General features: G+C 33.4%; 1 protein-coding gene across 7 annotated transcripts in view; it reads right to left on the bottom strand.

Moving 5' to 3' along the window:
• zfh1 (Zn finger homeodomain 1) overlaps positions 1-22560 on the bottom strand; it is a 746119-nt gene that overhangs the window by 5601 nt on the left and 717958 nt on the right. For all 7 annotated transcript variants that reach the window (XM_081748992.1, XM_081748988.1, XM_081748990.1 and 4 more), the window contains 4 exons: positions 20700-20840; positions 13241-13366; positions 7939-10071; positions 3130-3343 (listed from right to left, as the gene is read on the bottom strand). In XM_081748992.1, coding sequence (XP_081605118.1) covers positions 3130-3343; positions 7939-10071; positions 13241-13366; positions 20700-20840 — 2614 coding nt within the window. The remainder of the gene's footprint in view (positions 1-3129; positions 3344-7938; positions 10072-13240; positions 13367-20699; positions 20841-22560) is intronic.

The following is a 22560-nucleotide window of genomic DNA, read 5'->3' as shown; positions in this document are numbered from 1 at the left end:
AACCTTTGATGCCGGCCAATGGTCAGTAGAGGTGGCCTGCAGATGGACACAACCGGTGGTGGAAGCACAGCATTTACTAGGTAATAGGCACATTAAAATGCGGCTCAATATAACTGAACCAACTTCTGAATTGTCCACATTTTATTCGATGAACATTATTAATATACGAATTTTTCTTTGCCGTACTCATTATTTTATATTTCTACTTTGCTTTGAGAGTTGAATATCATAAATTAAACTAGTTTAATTTTGTATTGTATTTCCATACCATATTTCATTGTATCTTGTGCATGGCTATGTACACATCACTTAAGCTGTAGCCATGATAGAGTTTATAGACTTTCGATTTATAACTAATTATATTTTTTTTTTTTTTTTCACTCTTGCATTTAGCCTTCTCTTAAGATTTCAACCGAGTATTTAAATATTTTCTTCCATTTCTTTTATTTTGTTTGTTTTCTGTCAACGGAATATCTACTCAGTAGAAAGTAATAAGAAGTTAATCAATTAAGTTGAGTAAATGAGTTTGACTTCAATTTTTCATAAGTGTTATAATTAATTTTGGATTCATTTGCTAATGTTTAGAAAAGAAAATAATTATTTCTAATTGGATATCTAACATATTTTTGCCATCTCCCTCCGAATTTTTCTACAAAATGAAGTTATTTCGAACTCATATTTAATATGCTTTTATTTATCTTAAGAAGTGGTTTTTAAGATTTTCTGTTATGTCGTTTTTCGGTATCCATACGTATCTGGTTTATATTAGGTTTGTTTTAATAATTGAACTCAGAACAACCTAATCTCCGAGAAAAGCACAAAGTTTAATGATCCAATATATTTCAATCACAAATTTTCTTGTACGCCTTATATCTGGAGAACTACATACAGTGTAGCCAAACCCAAATTATCACTTAACTCGGTATGATGTGCTTATTCCGTAGAAAATACGAAAACTCGATTTACGGGCCGTTCAAAAATTTTGTATCCCCTGATCCAAAAGATCCAATATATTTCCACCAAAAATTTCCTTGCAGGCCTTATATCTGAAGAACTACATACAGTGTAGCCAAACCCAAATTATCAGTTAACTCAGTATGATGTGCTTATTCTGATACGAAAACTCGATTTAGGGGCCGTTCAAAAATTTCTGGCCCCTGATCCAAAAAAGCTAATTATTGTGCCAAGATCGCAATCTTTTGATCCATTTTTGGATAATTTTCCTATAATTGTTGTTAAATTAAAATATTGATGTGTAAAAGTTTCGCCAACAAATTAAACATTTGGTTTCTTCATACTCATTTGACATTCATACACATTTATTTTTCAGAATACGATTATAGTGAAAACACGAAATAAAGACATTCAGCTTTCAAGCTTCGAATGATCCGAAATTTGAGAGCTAAGTATGTCTTTCAGTATGCTTGTGTTCTAAAAAAATACAATAAGTACAGAAAGACAAATCCAAGAGAATAAAGTACTTCTTACGGTAAGTGGTTCATTTTAGATATGGGCAAATAGAAATCAGAATATCAAAAATACATTAAATATTTAATTTCAAATAGTAATTTTCATTCGAAATGCTGCAAAACAAATCTAATATTAGATACTTGCTCGGTTGATTGATTTCATAGTATGATAACACGCTCAGGATTAATCATTTCACTTATTTTAAATTCTGATTCCTGAATAAAAAGTTCAAATTTCTTATTCAAAAACATAATTTAAAGTAACTAAGATGGTGATTACAGACTTTTTCCCAGGTCTTTCCAGCACCGAGGCTATACAAAATGAGACTTTTTTTTTTTTTAAAGCACTTTACCTAGGTCTGTATCCGAGAAAAATACTACACCGGAACCCCAGAATGATGTGCACAGAAACCATTCACGTTAGCCATGAAAGCCCAAATATAAAAACTGGCAAAACATTTACGATAAACTAAAATCAATCTATATTATTATTATTAAGATATATAAAATAAGTATTATATTTGCTAAAAATAATATAATTTAAAAGGAAACTTTAACATCTATATTTTATGTTAACGCTCATATGACCACGCTAGGATTGCTTAGTTTTAAAAACTTTGAACAAAGGAACCAAACGAAGCGTGGAAAGCAAAAATACATCTAGAAATTAGTTAAGATTACTATAACGTTATCACGAAACATAAATGGGACCTAATTACTCTTTAAACGCCTTTCTTGATGCCCTGGTGGCAGGGAAAGGAACTAGAAATCAACAAGCAATAGTTTAGTCTTGGGAATGATTTCCTTTACAGATGATTTTTCGAAAACAACTCACATGATTTTCTTCATATTTCAAAAATAAATATTTCACTAGTAACTTATAATGTTGTGTAAATTATTTCTTATGAAAATATCCACAAGGGGTAGTTTACTTTTAGGGATGAATTTCCTTCAGTTGAACTTTTATTCGAAAGTGCCTACAATTTGGTTGGTATTTCACTCATAAATGGTTCGGCATAACGTGATTTAGTTGATTTAGTTTAAGAAATTGGAACGAGAAAAAATTTAGTATGATGTGAAAATTTAGTTTTCCTTTTTTTTTAAATATGTGTTTTATTTGTTTCTATTTTATATATTCACGGATTATTCCTTTTATTCCTGCACTACTACCGACCAACTTATCCCGTGAGATCTATTTTCCGCCACTAAACTCTTTTTCACTTTGAAGCTAACCACGGTATCATATGACTTAGACACCAATATAAGACTGAATCTTATGTTATCAGTTGCTGCTTTTTATTTTACGTATATTTCTTTTTCATTTTTCCTCTTCTTTCCTTTCCTATCTGATGAAGTATCAGCGAAGGTACTTACATCACAATTTCCTTTTCTTTCTTTCTTTCTTTCTCTATTTTTATAACATTAAACGCATAAATACCTCTACATTCAAAATAGAGTAACTACACAAAAGAGATGGCATTAAATACAAAAGCTTAACTTAGATCAGAGAAATCGTATCTATAATTATAACAAGAAGGCACTCGTAAGCTGCAAATACAGAAATGACAAGACAAATATTTTCTGCAGAAGCCATTGCTATGGTTTTGAAACTCAGTGTTTATTATTAATTCAATTTTATATATTGTATATCCTTATTTACCTGAATGTTCATATTTATGCCTAGCTAGAGAGCTATGTTTGGAGAAAGACTTGTCACATTGATCGCAGCTAAACTGTCCTTCGACTTCATCCACTTTATTCAACGACTGTTGATGATCCTGCTGCTGATTCCATGACTTCTTCCTCTTGTTTGGAGAGCCGTCTTCCATGGTCCCACTCCCAGAATCGTCGCCTTCGTCACCCGTGATGTCTCCCTACAAAATGATAAAGAACAATATATATTACTCATCCAAGAGAATGTCAATTACGTTTAGCATTTTACGGTGATTTAGGATATATGGTTGACCCATTAAAAATGCATATTCCATAGCCTATCTGAAAGTAGAAATTTTCGGATGTTAAAAAGACACAAGATGTTACACTGCAAATATCAATTCATTGACAAAATGTTCAGAAGTTTAACTTTTATCTTAAATCAACGCCAAAATCCTAGATGTCCCAACTTGATCTATTTTTTTTTACTTAGGATTGATTCTAAATATCCCAGAACCAACAAATTTTCATTCTGTCATTCTGACAACTGTAATACTATCACCTAGTTCTAAAGTACAACTACTGTTCTAGTGTTCCTTCATTATGTGTCAAAGAAAGCCAAACCACTCTATCTACACTCATCAACCATTTCTTATGGCTCCTACAATACTCCTCATTTATTCACACTCTAACAATCAACACTCAACGTTTAACTTTTTTGTTATTGTTGTTGTTGTTATTGCATCTATAAAGTTTTTCTTCCAAACTCTATTACTTTCCTTAGAAAGAAATTGCACACGCATGTATTTCTATTCTGCCTACTAACCATAGGTCTGAACTAAACTGCATGCAACCTTCTTCTCTCGTTGTTTCTTTCTCCGTACTTTTAGTTTCATGTCCCACGATTATGCCTTGTTGGCTAAAGAACACGAATGTTTATTAAATATTAAAAGTTATGAAAGAATTGGTAAAATGAGAATGTGGGAGGAAACACGAACTCCGGAAAAAAACTATAGACACGATGCTGTCCACCACCAATTTACATGGGCTGAGATCGAACCAGGGACCCTCGCACTAGAGGTAAGTGTTCTACCACTCAACAAAATGTTCCTCTTCCCACAATAATGACGATGCGAAGATTAGATTATTATTATTATTATTATTATTATTATTATTATATTTTACATATTTATTTTCATTCATACTTTGCTTTAATTTCGTATTTGTATTTTATGCTTTTTGCTCCTACTTTCTTCCAACTTTCTGCATCCACACTGCTCCCTGTATCGATACTAGGCTGGTGCAGTAAAGCCTGTTAATTTGCCATCTGCTTAACTTAGCTTCATGACGGATACCGAGCGAAGTAGTTCAAGTGGTAGAGCGTTGGCTTCGCATTCGGGAGGTTGTGGGTTAGAAACCCGCTGCCGATCATCGTGACTGGGTTTTTCCAAAGTTTTCCTCAGTCCTACCAGGCAAATGCCGGGATGGTACCTACTAAACAGGCCCTGGCTGATACATTCTCAAATTCTTTCCAATGTTATTGTTGTTGTTAGCTATTTAGTATAAAATGGCCTCTGGACTGTATCTGGTAATTGTTAAATAAATAAATACTATAGAACCTGCATCTTCACATAAGATGTATTTCTCTTTAATTTCTGATATGTGAGTTCGCCAACTGCCCATTTGAAAGCTCGGTTTCATTCAAACAACATTATTCTTATGCAATATTAAATTTACTTCAGTATATCGAGCACTAGGTGAATATCTGTGTATTGATCCTTTCATTTTTTAGAAAACCTTTCAGAATATCTTTCACTATTATTAATTCGGAAGAGCAATAAACCCAAGATACAAACGGGAAAAGCTTCCCCATTGATAGTAACTTCTTTAACAAAAATAAAAGTGTAGGCAATAGCATGTTTATTGCTTCTTATATCTATTGTGGGTGCGTCTATGTACAGAGCAACATCATTAAGTCTTCCCATTCATATAACACATTGCAAGGTATTTGACAGTCTAGCCCAGATTGATTTACGCATGCCTTTCTTTTCCATCACTGTTTAAAATATTTTTCTTGCGGAAACTGATGTTCGGATTCATGTAGTAAAGTGTTCCCATTGCTAATGAGTTTTGAATATCAAGCAGTGTGAAATTTTTGTGGGTGAATGTGTATTTCGCTACTCAAAAGTGTGAGACAGTCTGGATATTTCAAGTATTTCCTGAAACTGATCTTATATTCATCTACTGGGATAGGTGGAAAAAAATTAAGAAAGAAAAACATGCCGTAACACTCTCTAGGTAATCGAAATTTTTAATCATAGTGCACAAATTTGAAACTAAATGGTTATTAATTTTTTTAGTAACAAATGGTCAAGAAAGAAGAAAAAAATGATCATTCTGATATACAGCCTGCTCTCGCTGCCAAATTGAGCAGGAAAACAAACCCAAAATTTAAGACAGAAAATACAGGTTGAAAAACTTTTTTCTTTAGACCTGCTCTAGTAGCAAAACATGGCCTAGAACATTGTGTAAGAGTAAAAGCAGAAAAATAAATTTCACAGAATTAAAACAAGAGATCCATATTATTATTGAAAAAAAAAAAAGCGTTAAAAGCGGTTGAAAAACAGTAAATGTGTACTACATAAACGATATAAATACTGTATTAACAAATGGTATTCGGACTGAGACTCAGATACTGTTTCGATATTTAGTCTAACTTGCGAAGCTGATTGTACAAGTCTCTACATTTGTAAAGTAACGCCGAGATCATGACTTTGAAAAGTTTAAGTTAACAGCGAAAATGATTGCTCTTAGCAACGCGAATCTAATGTAAGTAACTTGTATTTGCCTAAAGAAAAATGGCATTTGCTGTATATTCTTTCTGTAGTAAGCTTGGATTTTGGAAAAGGTCAACCAAACCAACACCACCAATTTTTTTTCTGTGGCAGGTTGTTTCAGTATATAATTTCAATATGTCAATAATGGCTATCTCCTTAATATTTGAGTTTCAGGGTTGTTACGTGTAAATATCATTTCACTTATATTTTGATATACTTTCACCAATCATGACACTTCTATTATAATAAACTATGTTGATTGGTTATGGAAAAAGGATTTTATAATTCATCTGCATATTTGTACAATTTAATTTTACTCAATGATTATAATTTTGAGAAGAGTTTCAAAAATCTAAAGAATAAAATATTTTATATTGCAGAAATACTTTTCAATATATATTATTTATAAGATACAGGGTAAGATTTGGTAATAGTTACTCACTAGAAGTGTATATACTACAATCTATATCCGTGTTTGCTTCAAAATACACAAATTTTCTACAAAAAAGTAGGCCTTTTCTCAATGAAACCGATGGTTACCAATATAGTAAAGTTTCATTGTATTTCTGTGATCTAACCGCGAATGTACAAATGCTAGACTGAAATTAGATATAGTTATCATAAGCTACAAGTTTCGTCCCTGGTTAGAGAAGAAAGTTCTTCACTTTCTCCTTCGCGAAATAAATACAGTCGCTAATCATTCTTCTCTTATGGTATTAGTTAAGAAAAGAAAATGCTGTAATAATACTAATGATATGATTCATTCTTTGCTACACTAATTTTCTTGGTTCGGCCTAATATCGTCAGTAAATAGAAAAGTGGATTCTAAAGTCCTCCCCTCTCTTCTTCTCTTGGTTCTTTAAGCCCTTCACCATTAATTATCATTTAAGATTATGGTTTAAATATATTAAGCGAGAAGATTTAGTCTTCGTCCCTCGGAAAGAGTTCTTACACACTTCGGTAGCGGAACACTGCATTAATTAACTAAAGATAATATTGTGTTCTCTCGGAAATAATTAGCATCCTTGGCATAAACTGGGGTAAAATTTAAGAAAGAAGAAAAAAGATCTGCACTATATCTCTTTGAAGTGTGTAACCAAAAACACAAATTATTTTGGTGTAAAAAGAACACCTTTTCATGAACAGTTTACTTAACAATTATTATTACTCTAAAACCATTTTTTTTTAAATAGTATTGAAGTTCTGATAACAATGACAATTGCATATAGTAAGGCGAGAAGTAAAAAATGTGTAATTTTGCTTTCGATGTTTTTGTATTTGTTTTCAGAACATATCAATTAAGTTTCTTATTGATCTCTTCCAAAACACATTTCTTCCTAATGCTAGACTTGCTGGATAGTGTAGGAGATTTGTTGAATATTATCAAACTAGGAAATTAGTAAAATAAATAAATAAATAAACAAATAAAATACGAGGGTATTTTCTAAAAGTTTCCGGCACAGCACTGAAATATCCAACCAATGGTAATACGTCATTCATGGCATATAATGTCATCTATGGAAGAAATAATGTATTAATTTCAACTGTCTAGCTAAGTCAATTGGTTGGAGGTAGTAATTTGAATCAGTCATGTGTGTTCGAGCTCGCACACTGCATGACAATGCTCTAGTTCACACAGTTGTTATTGCCAAGACTGCAGTGCTACATCTGAGCTATTGGGTGGATGTTGAATCTGCTTGAAGTCATTGTCTTTCACTGCGATCTTAGCAACAGCAGTCGTGTGACTGGAACATTATCATCTAGTATGTGAGCTCAAATGATTGTCTACAGCCATTTAATGTAGTAGCTGAGATAGTTGAAACTGATGTATTATTCCTTCTATAGATGGCACTATATATCATGAATGAATTATCACCAGTGGCACAATATTTCAGATCCAAACCGAATTTTTTTTTAAATACCTTCGTAATTACATGATTAATACATATAAATTATTATGTAACATAACTTTATCCTACCTGTCGCCATGAACGTTTATCAGGACTGGTCCTTCCGTTCTCTTGTGCTCCTGGTGATTTGATCTCCGGACTATAGAGTAGATTATCCATAGCACCATTAGCAAGGCTGAGTTTCGTTACTGGAGGTAGAGCGAGTATCCGAGCTAATCGACTCGATCCATCAGCACCTGGAATCCGATGATCCTCTGCTGCTGACACGAGGGACAGTGGAGGGGTTATCGCGGAATCAAGGCTTGCAGGACTCCGACTGCTTTCTTTCCGGAAATAGTCCAGTCTATCCAATGGTGATGTAGACGAAGAAATGCCAATCAGCGATGCGGCTGTGGAACGGGAATCCAATCCTGTCTGTTGGATAAGGAGGCTACTGTTGTTGTTATGGCACGGAGTTGGACTTCGAGATGATTTGTGGCTGAGATTCATCGCTTCTTCGGAGTCAGAGTGAACGGTGGAGGGGTGAGGTGAACTGGATGGCGTCGACTTTTTTGTTGAGAGATCAAGAGGTTGCTCCGCAGCTGGAGGACTGAGGCACTTGGCATTGTTGTTCGTAGTGGACTGGACTGTGACGTGTGGAACTGATGGAGCAGAAGGAAAGTGAGAACCCTGTGTATATAACAAAGGCATTGGGATTCGTGGTGGAATAACCCCATTAAAAGGTGGAATAATAGGGGCGTACGGAGAGGTTGATGAAGGTGTATGGAATCCCTTGATCTTTGTCGGAAGAGCAGGAGGAAAATAGGGCACATGTATGAGTCTGCCTTCACGGCGATCTCTTGCACGAGTATTCTGAAACCAAACTTGAACTACGCGAACTTGAAACCCTATTTGATCAGCTATTTGCTGCAGTTCTTCCTTCTTAGGCCGTGGGTTAATGGCATAATAGCTCTTGAGTATCGCCAACTGTTCATCCGCTATTAGTGATCTTACACGCACTTTCCGTCCATCCGTTGTTGTCATTTCATCGTCTGTTGGATCCTTATTGTAATCTTCGTCACTGTTTCCCACTTCATCTTCAGGTTCGTTCTTGATTTCAACTTTCTTCTCAGAATCCATTGCTCCTTCAAGCTTAGCAGCCAAACCTTCTCTTTCTAGTTGCAGTTGCTGTTCTTGCTGTTGCTGATCCTCTTCTTGTTTCACTACCTGACTCTCGGTATTCGCTTTGCAAAGATATCTCTCATGTTGATGTAAATCAATCTTACTATTAAATACTTTGCTACAATATCGACACGGTGTTTCTGAATCATCACAAGTACCGAAGAATGGAATGGATTTACTACTGTTGTCATTTGGACCCAAGGCATTAACCCGCGGGACATCAGTATTGTCAGTAGGTGGCAGTTCAGGCGATACAATAGAAGAATTAGTAGTAGTACTATTCACTGCTGGAAGCGTTACAGCTGTCGTTGTGCAAAGTTTTTGCATATTTGCTTCTAATAATTGTTTTGTCACAGTTACATTAACTGTCTCTAAAATTCGTTTCACTGCGTCTAAGTCCCCACAGCTACTTGTAGTACTTCTAGCACTAGGAGTTGAAACCCGGTCACCACCCTCACCAGCACTGTCACATTTCTCTTCTTCTCCTTCTAAAACAGAAGTTTGTCCATTAGTATTATTCGAAGTCTCTTCAGTTTTAATATCTTCCGTTTCCTTTTTCACTACTACATTGTCAGTTCTTTCTTCTTCCATAGGCTCTTCTTTCTCTGTTTTAATGGGCGTTTGTGATGAAAACCTCCACAACTCGTCTCCTCCGCGATTTTCCTTCTCCGCTTCCGTTTTCCTAGACTCTGGTGTCAGCGGTGGAAGTTGGTCAAGAAGATGGTTAATGCCTGGAAATGTTCGCGGTAGAGTGTACGGACTGATCCCTGAGTTTTGGATTGAACCTGCCATAAAAAATGGATGAAGCGGGGGATACGCAGCAGCTGGGGGTAGAAACGGTGATGTTATGCTTGAAGCAGAGTAAGCTGGTCTCTCAGAAGCAGACGTAGACGTAAGGAGATCAGAGGCACTAGTAACGGCACTCTCCCCATATTTGGGCAAGATAGGTTGAAATGCATTTTGAGGGAGATTATTTCGCTTGTTGTTACCCGGAATTCTAGCCTGTGTTTTGTCCAACACTGCACCACGTCCTCTTCCCACCTGGAAAGAGAATATACTCGTTTGAGTTTTGTCATTATATTAAGGAAAGTAGCAAAATAACTTTAAGACATGAATTCAAATACAAGATTTTGATACCTAGATAAAGATAATATGGAACAAACTATCGGAAGAAGAATTCGCACAAGCTGCCATGAAATGATTCGAACTCCTAAGACCTATTTCATGATTATCTACTCAAAATCTAACTTTTGCATAGTTACATCTGGTAATGGTAGGACAACGTCTTAAATCGACTTATCTTTGTCCACTTCTAATTCTATACTTATCATTTGCGAGATGGCATCATCTTCCAGACATAACAGAGTTGAATACCTACGGCCATCTTAGTTTTTTTTTCTTTCTTTATCCCATTGATTTAAATGGGGAATTATTTTTCTGTTTCCATTGATTTCTTTGAAATGAAGTGGAATTTTAATTATGTAATTTTACTGATTGTTTCATCTGGTCTCTCTTGTTCTTTTAAAATAAATTTGCATTATATATAAATTTAATATAAATTAAATTCAATTACTAAATATTAAAATTATACGTAACAAAATTTAATTTGCACAAAGTAAGAGAATTTCAAATAGACTTACAGAAAAAAGATCATTAAAATTGAATCACCAAATTCCAATTCATTGAAAAGGAAAAAATCTCCATATAAACCAATGGACTAAAAAGCTAAGATGGCGTGGATATTCAAATCCGTTAAGACAGACTAAAGTTTACAGAGTAAGAACTCCAGAAACGAAAATTAAATTAAATTAAATTAAATTAAAAAGTAAGAACTCCAGAAAGACGATTTTACAGTATTAATCATATACTAAACACATCGCTGAGCTTTGGCTCGTTTTAATTAGCACTCCCATATTTTATTTATTTCCGTGAATAGAAACATGGTATTCACCGTAAACGACTATGATTAAATCATGAAATATTAGAGTTCATTATAAGACCCAGCAATATTTTAGAGAGAATTGCAGCAAAAAACTATTAATTTTTAACATTAATTACAATTATGTATTATTGATAATGATAAAATAAAACAAAGAACATACTCTACAAAATGCTTGTTATGATAATTATTATTGTAATATGTCTGTTGTTATTATTGATATAACAATAAAACAAAGAACATTCTCTACAAAATGTTAGAATAAAAACTCATGTTTTATTGTTATTATTGTAATATTTCTTGTTATTATTGGTACTACAACAATAAAACAAAGAACATTGTCTACGAAATGTTACAATAGAGACTCATGTTTTCATTGTTATTGTCGTAACATCTGTATTGTTATTATTCGTACGATAACAATAAAAAAAATAATTGTCAACAAAATGTTATGATAGAGACTCATGTATATTATATTATATTTTATATTATATATTATATGTATATTAGTAAATAATTATATTTTAATACTCTATAAAATATAAATTTTACACAGTTCAAAAAATAAGCTTTTGTAGTTTTACCAGCAGACTTAATACAAAATAAGTTCTAAATAACAAAATAGAGACTCATGTTTTTATTGTTATAAATATTATTATTGTAAAATACCTATTGTTATAATTAATATGATAACAATACAACAAGGAACAATCTCTACAAAATGTTACAATAGAGACTAATGCTGTTGTTCCCATATTCTCTCATTCAAATATTTTTTTTTCTGACTTATTCGAATATCCAAATATGCGTTTCCAAATTTGAATAATTATCTGTTATTTGGTTAATTCGAAAAATTATTCAAATAACGAATATTCGAGGAACCCATCATTTAAATAATGAATTATGTGAATTTTACCAGATATATGACATAATTGATCTGTAGACGCACACTGTTTGCTCCAAAGTTTTGAAATCATTTGAGTGAATTTTTATAGGAAAAATTTCTTGTGATTTTTAAAGAAAAAAATGTAAAATAATGGGGTTTAGTTATGCTATCCTGAAATGTGTCTTTATTGTAACATATCTAGGTATAGCACACTGTGTAGTAAATGTTTTATATACTTTTACTGTTATTGGCAAAAAATAATTCAGCTCCATTTAATTTTTAATGCCTATTTTTATTTATTTTACTTATTTTTGCAGCATTTTTTCCCCAAAGTATTGCTAACTCGTAATTAAAAATTAAACATAAGTTTTCCTTTAAAACTTTTAGAAGAAGTGAAAGTAATAAGTATACATCATCACATCACACATTTCGACGCCGGAAGAAACCTTGCAGAACGTGAATCTGTTTGAGTATCCCAGCATCATTTGCAGATTTAATTAATTTTATATACGCCGTTCAAAACAACACCGACAACGGGCACATAATTTGAAGTACTCACCAACTACCCCCATAAAAATTGTTCCGGAAGTACCGCAGAATTCTGAAACATGGATATTTGATAGGGTACATATTAGTTCCTAAATGAAGTCTTGACCCAGCTACAGTGGATCCCATAGTATTGGAACTATGGACCTTCAAAGATCATTTTCTCATGTTTTCTGCAGCCTATAACTACGAATGACGGATTTCTGCACCCAGGTTGGTTTATACTTTTACTCGTATATCAGATGTATAAAACATCAAATCAAAGCTCGATGACAAAGTACCCATATCGAAGTATGGAAGACTAATAAACAACTTTTATTAAATATTTTTTTTTCTCCTGAATGGGTCTCTGAATGTAAATAAAACGTCGTTTTTACAACAAAATAATAAATGGTTTCAAGGTTAAGATACTCAGTAAATAGATTTAATCATATATATATGACAACAGAATATCTGCGTTGTGATCACTACACAAGGCAATATTTTGAATCATGTAATAACATTTTCATAGTATCTGTAAATTTCTGGACTGACAATAAATTTAAAGAGCTCCCTCATAGGTAGCTAAATGGTTAACATCTTGCTTTTGACGCAGGAGACATGGATTCGATTTCGATGGGAGTGTATGAAATTCGGATCTCGTGTTAAACCGTAAGTCCATGTCTCGAATTGCTTTGGAATTGAAAAGGAATATTAAAGTTTATCACTCAAGTCTACAGATATGTTCTACACATTACTAGAAAATAATATGTTAAGATCTACCTAGAATAAAATTTGCTAAACATGCATACAATTTTTCAGTCATAACCTCAGTGTTTATTCCAAATATTACTACGTACCTTGAGATTCATGACGAGACATTTCTTAGAGGTCATGTGACTGGAGTAGGAACCTGAATGGGAGAATCTTTTCCCACAATTAGCGCATTCGAATGGCTTCTCTCCACTGTGGATGCGAATGTGCTCCTACAATGGAAAAACATACTCAAGAGTCAGCACTTAAGACTTGTAAATTTTGAATAAACTTATTATTATTATTATTGTAAACTTGGACTAGTTGTTTTTACTAAATACTAACTTGTTTTAATTTATGGAAATTTTGACAATCCATTTTGTAATTATTACAATGGAAACTACTCTGATTACAAAAGTTCATTTTCCTACCCTACTTTTTCAAATTTTACAAAATATTGCAAAACTTAAGACAATTCTTATGGTTTTTTTTTTTTTTTTTTTTTTTGAACAGCTGTCCAATATTGACAAAACAAATTGTAGCGTATATGGATAAATACCCAGTATTTTTGAAGTGCTGTTTATTTTTGACTAGTTCTCATCTAACAGTGGCAGATAAATTTGGCGAGAAGCAGCTTTTTAAAAAAAATATTCTTTGCTAAAACAAATACTACTTTAGACTGTGACAGGTCCGAGAGGAATGAAAAAATTTCCTTTTCAGAGAATAATAAACGAAGGTGATTAGAATGAAGGCAAGATGGCAACATACAGCAATAACCGAACATTTCGCTAAATTGAAGATTAAAATAAATTCTTTAGCACTTTCTCAAGCTAATAATTGTTTAATATATTGCTCATTCAATTTCTCAGTCGAGGTATTTTGTATTTTCTTTATTTTCAGGTTTCTTTTCTTTTCTTGGAAAGAAGAAATGGAAATTAATTATTTACAACGAAGTCTGAAAATTTGTGCATGACTGAGAAAATGTCAATGTCAGAAAATTGGAAATTACTGTAAATTAAAGCTTTCAACGCGATTTTAACAGCTTTATAAACCTAGATTGCCATGCTGCAAGAATCTTGCAGCTGTCATTAAAAAATCTTGTAACGACATCTTTCTATTTACTGTTTACACAGTACAACTTTCTGAAAGCAAGAAAGACATCTCCATCCATGCAGCACTGAACTCTAGTGGACAAACAGTGAACCTCCTGATAAGAAACTTGTATTTTGGCGCGCTTCCCCTCTCCGTCCTAAAGAATCCGTCATTTCGAAAGCGGCGAAACTGGTACTTTTCTTTATGTCAGTAGGAGAGCGATAGCAAATAGCAAGCAAGACGACCCAGAAAACTGCACATGGTTTGACTCCTTGCAAGATGAAAAACATTATTGCATGTCCCTTTCAAGACTATATTTATATGAAGAAATATTGTAGAGCTGCAAGAATTTTTTAATGACAGCTACAAGATTCCTGCAGCATGACAACCTAGCTTAAAGAGTCCTTCGTTCAAATTCAATCACAAAATTCCATTGGCAAGCACAAAATTCCATTTTTTTCTTTTTCTTTTTCTTTTTTTTTTTTTTAAAGAAGAAAATACTTTTATTCCCCTTTTTGGAGGTGGATAGAAAGAAATGACATATCACATGATAAGAGAAATGTATTTAAGGGTACATTACAAAACCCTGACAATTACGAAAGGAAATGTGGGAGGTAAAACTGTGATTTACAATAAAAAACAAGAGCCAAAGATCTGCACCCTCGGGCTTCACTCTCTGATTCTTTTTTGTGTCCCGCTTACCCACGCTCATGAGAGGAATACTTGTGCGATAGATAAGGTAAACGTCGTCTGTAGCTTGAAACGCGAAAAGAGGGAGAGAGAGAGAAATTCACCAACCTCTGCATTTGAGAACTGATGTATGGAACAAGCAGAGGGGAAGGAAGTTGTACAGTAATACAGGGAAACAATAAGTAAACTTTCAACCCTGATAGAAAGCAAGGAGAATGTTAAAATCTTAAAGCTAAACATAAGCAATTCATGACTTTCTGCTAGCAAACTGAAGTTTCGCAGTATCTGGAAGTAGCCAACAGTCGCTAGTATTTTCTAAACAGTTATTAAATATATCTCCTTCGTTTCTAAATTATTCCTTATCATACAATTGCCAGCCACAGCTAATACAACACTAACACATTTCGAGATATACTACCAGATGATCGAACTTCGAATTTCGGTGAACGCTATTTGTGGTAGATTAACTAAAATATTATTTTTTTTTTTTAAGTGTGAACAGTTTTATTATTATTATTATTTAATTTTCTCTACAGTTATTCTTGATATATTTATTTCCTCTTGTCGCTTATGTGTAATTGTATAGTAAGAGGCAATGCCTCTGCAACATTTCGGTTCCGTTAACTCTCCAGAGTATATGCAATGGAAGAGTTCATCATTATTCCGTGTTCAGACTCTGTTCTCCACTTCTCTGGAAGATGTTTCGACTATTACACTAAACTATATTTTCGTGAACACTACAAAATTACAGAAATTGTAATATTACTATGTGATTTTTGCAATATTTTCGTGAATCCAGAGGGGAATTGATGAATATAAAGCCATGCACAATGCTTTAATAACCACTTATTTTATTAGGGATTATTTGAATCTGACACACAAGTAACATACCATAAACTATATTTCACTGGATATGAATCTAGGTGGTAATGTTTGTCTTAAATACAAACGTGAAATGGTCCAGATCCCATTATGGCCAATAGATTCCTTCCCATATAGCCTCAATGCTAAAAAGGGGTGTTAAAATCCAAATCAACCAACTAATTACAAAAAGATATCAGACAATAATTTCAAAATAGAGTAGTTATGTCATAAAATAGCAATTTACAGTTGACAGCGGTGGTAATAATAACTTAACCACAAAATATTACTATTGGACTCAAAATACATAAGAAGGTTTTGTTTTTTTTAAGTTGTTTCACTTTAAAATTTAAATCGAAATAAAGGAAATTTATCTATACAGTTTTATATGCTTACCCATCAACTCGCAAGGTCGCGGTGGATCAGTGGTAGTGTTCATTTCTGGCGCATAGGGATCCTTGGTTCGATCCCAGCTCGCGCCAAGTGATCTTCGTGGTGGACAAACACCGTGTGTGTAGGTTTTCCCGGGGTTCTCCTGTTTCCTTCCACTTTCTTCATTCCACTATTTCATTCATTTCTCCTCACCACCATCTCCTTTAGCTTAGCCGGCATAATTGTGGGACGTAAAACAAGACTTTTTTCCCATCAACTCGTTTTAAAAAGCAGCAGAAATAGTTACTTTGAACTGTGTTTCTGTGTTACGAAATACTACATTTTAAAAAGGCTCATTCTTAAGATTTGTTTTGATGCAGAGCGCCTCAATGAACTCAAGAAAATCTTGTAAGCGCATTAAATCGAAAGAAGCAAAATTCATGCCCAGTATTGCTTTCTATGCCTAATGCAAATTTGGGATACGATAGATATAATCCGTTTTATGTAAGTACAATTACGAGTTAATCATGTTCAGAAAGTCATACTATCGAAGTTTTAATGGTTTGAAAAGGCTTTAGTGTAATGGTTTAAAGTTTAATTATAGATTTCACTGTTCTAATACGATTTAGAGACATAATAACTCAGTAGTAGAATACTCTAGTGCGAATTGTCGTAGTTTTGATCCTATGACGTATCAACTATTGCATGCCCGTGAGTAGTCCCGCTTGATTTTTATCGAATGGAAGTAACGTATTGGTTGGCGATAATCCTTCGCAGTAGGAGATCCTGGTTTCCAATTTGATGGTCGCTATTCCGATTTAAGTTTTTTCCCCCAATCAGTTTCATCAACTTACTATCATTATTGTGGTTGATTGTTAATTATACTGACATCGCAATCTATATCTGAAAGCTTCCCCATGCCGTAAACGTCGCCAACAACTAGTGGCCCACTTGCCGGTAAACGTCGAGCGTCGTTATAGCGACGCGTACAAGGATTGTTGCTAGTGTGTCACTGGCGGCAGGGTTTCGTCGATTCGAAACAGATATCTAGGAGTCGGAGTGTTGAAGTTAGCACCGCGTAGCCGCGAGGACTTTATTTTGGTCCGCGTTCCTTCAGTTCATGGCGGAGAATCGCGAAGGGACAACACGAACTATCATCAGTCATGTGCATGATATCAATATATACTATTTTTTCCTGTTCCTAATTGTTCCTAAAGTGAACTCCGGGGGCAAGAATAACCCCTGCCTCTACATCATGAAATGAAAAATCTTGAGATGGGTGCGTATAATTGTATGAGTTTACATTGCAATTGTTGCCAACCATTAGCAAGTGAATATGGGAGAACTATGAAATAAAATAGATAGACGAGCGTCATTTTGTTATAAAATTACATGACGAACGCATTTTTATCTGATCCCAAACGGTTATCGTCGAATATACATGGTTAAAGAAGCACTTTGATTGGCCAAATTAAAAAGACCTCAACGATTTATGCTTCTACAAGCGAGATTTTCTTCATCGGCTCCGTAGCGAAGTTGGAAACACACGCGCCTAGTAATCGTAAGATTGGTGGTTTGTGTCCATTTCGGGCTACTTTTTTTTTTAATTTTTTTTTTAAGAATCACCTTAATGCAATGTAATGCAAACACACATATAGGCGATTTAGGATATTTTGGGGAGTAATTTTTGGTTCATTGGGCATTTCGACGCGTCTCTGCCGCTGGTGATATGTTTCAAAACGTAAGTGGGGCCACCGCGAATTGTCGCTGCGGGACCGCCAATTCTTGGCGAGAGGTCGCTAGTTGCCCATCGGTGGTCCACCAATGCTTTTACGGCATGGGGGTTGTTACTATATAAATATAAAGAACTCACTATAAGTTGAAAACTTGATTATAATTAAAGTATAACAGTAATTACAGTTAACAGTAAATTTTATTGTGTAGGAAAGTAAATCGTAATAAAGTGTATACAATCTGCTAAAGATTAATTTCGGATCACATATGTATAGTAAGGATAATTAAAATTAATCTATAGGCACTAGGATAATTTAAAAAAAATCTATTTTAAGAACAATGCAACAAAAAGCATGCACTCACTTGCAATATGCTCTTCCATGCAGTCATCGTTCAGCTGGATCTATGCTGGCTAAAATTGATGCCACACATAAGGACAACAACTGAAGCTAAGGGAAAAGCATGCAATATATAAAGCGTGCATCAATAAAAGCTAATACATAAACATGTATATAGAAACACACACATATATACACACACATACGTCCATTCAGGCAAACAAATGTAATCAAAATTGAATATTATTGTCCTGCTACTAAGAGTAACTTGCTGGTATAATTAAACAAATTACTATTCAAAAATATTCACACAAAAATCTGTCTTTCATAATTTTCATGCTTGTTAATATTTGTGTTGAAAATAAATTACATAAAAACATAATACAATTTAGCAAAACCTGAGTTTGCTCGTGGGAGAAAAATAACTTATGTTCCGTAACTTCTTTCGGACTACTAGCGAAGGAAAATGGTATATATATATATTTTAATACTTCTCTGAAGTTTTATATCAATTATAACCTACGTTAAGTTAAAAAACTTCAGATTATTTAGTCATATTTGTAAAAAATATTACATTTTCAACCTTAGTTAAAACATTCTATGTTAGTCATTCTGGTTTAGTAAAAGACTGTACATCTTATATATACAGGGTGTTAACAAAAATGTGTCTCAATATTTTGAGAACAGATTTCTCACATCAAGATAAGAAAAAAAGTTTATATGGACCTGTTCTCAAAAGTAGATAGTTTCGGTGTTACACGGTGTCGAAAACGGGAAACAAGCGAACTTCAAAAGTTCGTAGCTCCACTACTATGGGACCTATCGTAGGCGTGTCAACACATTGCTGGGGACTGGTTTGTGAACTATCCAAATACCCATGTTTAAGAATGCGCAAGTACTTGCACACCAATTTTTAGAGAGGTAGGTCGAGAGTGACTATGTACTCCCATACAGCCTCTCTAAAAGTGATTTGTACAAGTACCGAAGGTTCTGAAAGATGAATATTTGGATAGTTCACATAATAGTTCCTCAGTGCTGTCTTGACCCGACTACGATCGGTCCTACAGTAGTGGAACTATGGACCTTTAAAGTTCATTTTTTGACATTTTCGTCACCCTATAACTACAAAATTGTGCATATCCGACCACAAGTCTATATGAACTTTTTTTTCTTATTTTGTTGTAAGGAATCTGTTGTGACAAATTTTTGTGACACCCTATATATATATATCTTGACTGAGTAGGACGCAAACTTAACTCGAAATCTTTGCTTGTTAGCTTTGTTTCACGTGGAATTCACATAAGATTAACCGTTTTATGAAATTCTCTTGTAAATTGTTATTGTATCTTGCTTCATTTATTTATCTTTCAAATTCAAATTCAAATCCAGAAATTCTTAACTTTTTTCATTTTCACTTTTCACAGGAAACTTGTTTCCTATGGAAGAAACAATTTTCGTATTTGATTTTTCTTCTCAATGTCTATTTCTGATAAATATGGATTTTTCATTCAATACTTTAAGTTAATATTAACTATGAAATACGCATTATCAATAACAAAAAGTTACAAATGAATATACTTCTATTGAAAGTTCAGGTTAATTCATGCAAACTTATTATTACCTCTAATTGTAGTTACACATGTACTACACTGATGCTTAAATAGAAAACCGTAGTGATTATAAAAATAAGGGGGGAAAATGTACAATAAATATTTATTTTTCGATATATAGTTGTTAATAAACGTATAAAGTGTGAACGGTAAATAAAAGCAAGAACAGGAATAATGAAATAATCATTTAGGAAAAAGAAAGGCACATTCTGAGGATTGCTCGTCAAAAGATTTACAAATCTACGAAAACTAATGCGATTGTGCTAAATGATATAGAAATATCAATACTTACATAAAACGGATGAAGAAAGTACTAGAAGCGTTCGAAATATTAGTATGAAAAAGAATGGAGAAAATTAGCTGAGTTGGACGAAAATGAAATGAGGAGATATAAGAAAAAAAAAAAGGAAATAATATTGAAAATAATTAAAAGTAGGAGTAGGAACAGTTTTAAAACAATTCAAGGAGTAGGCACATTTAAATGGATAAATATATTTAAATGGTAGTTAATTTAAGATAAAGGAACAGATGGTGGAAGGTATTAATCACAAAATTTTTTCTCAGGTACACATAAAAATCAATTTTATATTTGATATACAAAAAAAAAAAAAAAAAAATGACATAAAAAATATCGATTGGAGCTGTAATTTAACATCTTATTACAGTTTCCTTTGTAATTTGAGTTCTGCTAGCATTACACAAACTGAAAATGACATAGCCGAAAAGAAAGAAATATAATAATAAAAAATGCTTCCTATAGCATGCTAAAGCCGCTCAGCTCAACAAACAATCTACAAATTTCCAACATTCATAACAAAAGCAAGGCAATTTTTTAAAATCATGCTCCTACTTATACTACAGTATCTAACCTTCAGATGATGTTTGAATTTAAAGGCCTTCTCACACTCCGGGCACTTGAACTTCCTCAACACGGCACTCTCGTCATGACTAATCATGTGTCGCTGCAATCGATAGACATTGGCAAAAGTCTTGTTGCAAACCTTACATGACTGAAACAAAGGATTAAAAAAAAAAAAAAATTAATTACATTAAATACGTCAGAATAGCTATAGGTTATTTTAGTTTACAATCTAAAAATTTTACGTTGCGTAATTAGGTTTAAATTACATAGAATCTGAATAAGAGTTATAAATGTAACATTCTGGCTTACATACAGGATAGATTTGAAAGAGACAAAAGTGAACAATATATTGCTGGTTAACATAACATTTTGTTCTTTTTCTTTCTCTTCCTCTTTTTCGAGCTCCTTCGTGGCTAAGCGGTTAGCGTACGCGTCTTTGGCGTGGGAGATCCGGGTTCGATTCCCGCGGGAGCTCATGTGGTTCGGATTCCACGTTAATCAGTAGGTCCACGTCTCATATAGCCTCGCTGCTGAACGGGACGCTAAACTAAAATCAACTCAACTCAACTCTTCCTCTTTTTCCTTTTACATTAGATTTTATATTTGTGGTTAATATTTTAAGACGTTAAAAATGCTCATTAGGCTTGCAATAATACTATTATTATTAATAATAATAATAATACGATAAAAATAAATTAACACTATTACAATTACTGTCCATAATTTCCAGTGTTTGAAAAATTCCTTCTGAAAAAAAAAATGTTCCTTTATCTTCCTTCTTCGCAAAGACAAGTTTTTCCCCCATTCTTACCTTTTTTTAAATAATGTTTTTCAAAAGACAAAACTCGTAATAATAAGCATATTAAGTTAACTCAAACTAACATTTAGATCATATTAAGGAATATATAAAGAGCCTCAGCATTGAGAAATATTCTGTTGCAGCACATATCGCAGTTAAGTATATAACAGACAAACTAAACTAATTCAGAAGTAATCATGTAGACTATATAGAATTTCTTTTTTTTTTTTTAAAAAAAAAAGAGGAGAAAGAAAGAAAGAAAGAAAGAAAAAGAAACTTCTTGAGTGCTGTTCAGATAAGTCTAGCCATTTATCTTTGTTTCTACTCATAATTAATATTGCTTTAATTTTCAATGTAGTAGTAAAAGTTTTAGCGAGGCAATTGACGTAGTTCTGAAGGATTTTCAAAGGGAAAAAAGAATTTTAAAAACGTGATAGCTACTTTTTTCTTTCATTTACTAACAGTATTTTGTAACAACTAGACAATATCGCTCTTTGATCTGCAATACTTTACAAAGAGAAACTGTAAAAGACAAATTAATACAAAAAGGTACACGACGTTTGGTTTTACTTTTACAGTATATTTTCTCAATATTTTAGATTTTTATCCTTATCGAAAGAAAATTTTACGTTTGCTGGAAAAGAAAATTTGTCTATCGCTGAATAACCGTTTAAATAAACACGCATTATCTGCAAATCGTTTGCTAAAGGGTACTAAAGTTCGTGGAAACGAATAGGAGTTCGAAGTGAGTGTCGACGAAGGAGTTGATACAATGAAGAGAAGGAAACAAAATAATAGTACCTCAAATAAATTCATGAATACAATGTTGTCCACCACAAACATACGAGGCCTGCGATCGATTAAGATATCCTTCACTCCAGATGTGAGAGCTCTGTCACTGAGGGTTCATTTGAAACACTTAAGACTGATTATCGAATAAGACATTCTTCACTCCAGATGTGTGAGCTCTATCACTAAGGCTTCATTTGAAACATTTAAGGCTGATTATTATCGAATAAGACATCCTTCACCCCAGATGTGAGAGCTCTATCACTAAGGCTTGATTTGA

Source organism: Thermobia domestica, chromosome 2 (genome assembly GCF_964235325.1).
Source record: "Thermobia domestica chromosome 2, izTheDome1.hap1.1, whole genome shotgun sequence".
In the NCBI taxonomy this organism is placed as follows: domain Eukaryota; kingdom Metazoa; phylum Arthropoda; class Insecta; order Zygentoma; family Lepismatidae; genus Thermobia; species Thermobia domestica.
Note: the sequence above shows the minus strand (reverse complement) of the source record. Positions and strands in the feature narration are given on the sequence as shown.